Below are 628 nucleotides of genomic sequence, written 5' to 3' on the forward strand. Positions count from 1 at the left end.
CCCCCCCAGCCCTCTGGCAGACCTGCCGCTGCCGGAGCCCCAGCCCGCGGCTGTCGGAGGTCGAGAGCTTCTGCACCGGGACAGTTACAGCTGAACCTTTGGAGCAGAAGCCTGGGCCCCCGTGGTTTGGGCACAAGATTAAATCTGAGGAAGTAGAGCAACAGAGTGAAGCAGAAACAGGGTTCCTGTCGCTTTTCCCTGAAAGCTGTTGTGCAAAAGCCCTTATCTGTGGGCTTAAGTAGCACAGGGCAAAGGACTCCGGCCGTCCTATGGATGGGACTCAAACAGCCGCTTGGGTTTTGAGTGCCCCCCTTGGATACTAAGGCGCAAACGACAGCGTTGTGCGGGTGATGGCCCTCCTACCAGCCTGGGACAACAGCCCCCCGCCGTTTGCAGGACGGCAGTGAAGGTCCCTCTCAGAGGAAGGACGGGGTGCGTTCAGAGGCTCCCGTGCTGAAGAAGCGCTGTCTTGAAGCCACCTTTTGCCAGCCGTGCCGTCGGAGCGGGTGCCGGGTGCCCTTCCCTGGAGCAGCGGCTGCGCAGGCACTGGCAGAATCTGCAGATTGCAGCAGAGAAACGAAAGCGCAGCTTTGACCGCACGGCCTGGGTAATCTCCCCAACAGCTCTT

General features: G+C 60.7%; 1 protein-coding gene across 1 annotated transcript in view; it reads right to left on the reverse strand.

The window, feature by feature from the left end:
- THUMPD3 (THUMP domain containing 3) overlaps nucleotides 1-628 on the reverse strand; it is a 40,604-nt gene that overhangs the window by 38,727 nt on the left and 1,249 nt on the right. The window contains exon 2 of the mRNA XM_009633828.2: nucleotides 23-144. Coding sequence (XP_009632123.1) covers nucleotides 23-144 — 122 coding nt within the window. The remainder of the gene's footprint in view (nucleotides 1-22; nucleotides 145-628) is intronic.

The sequence above is a fragment of the Egretta garzetta genome, unplaced genomic scaffold (genome assembly GCF_000687185.1).
Source record: "Egretta garzetta isolate BGI_Z169 unplaced genomic scaffold, ASM68718v1 scaffold332, whole genome shotgun sequence".
NCBI classification, from domain to species: domain Eukaryota; kingdom Metazoa; phylum Chordata; class Aves; order Pelecaniformes; family Ardeidae; genus Egretta; species Egretta garzetta.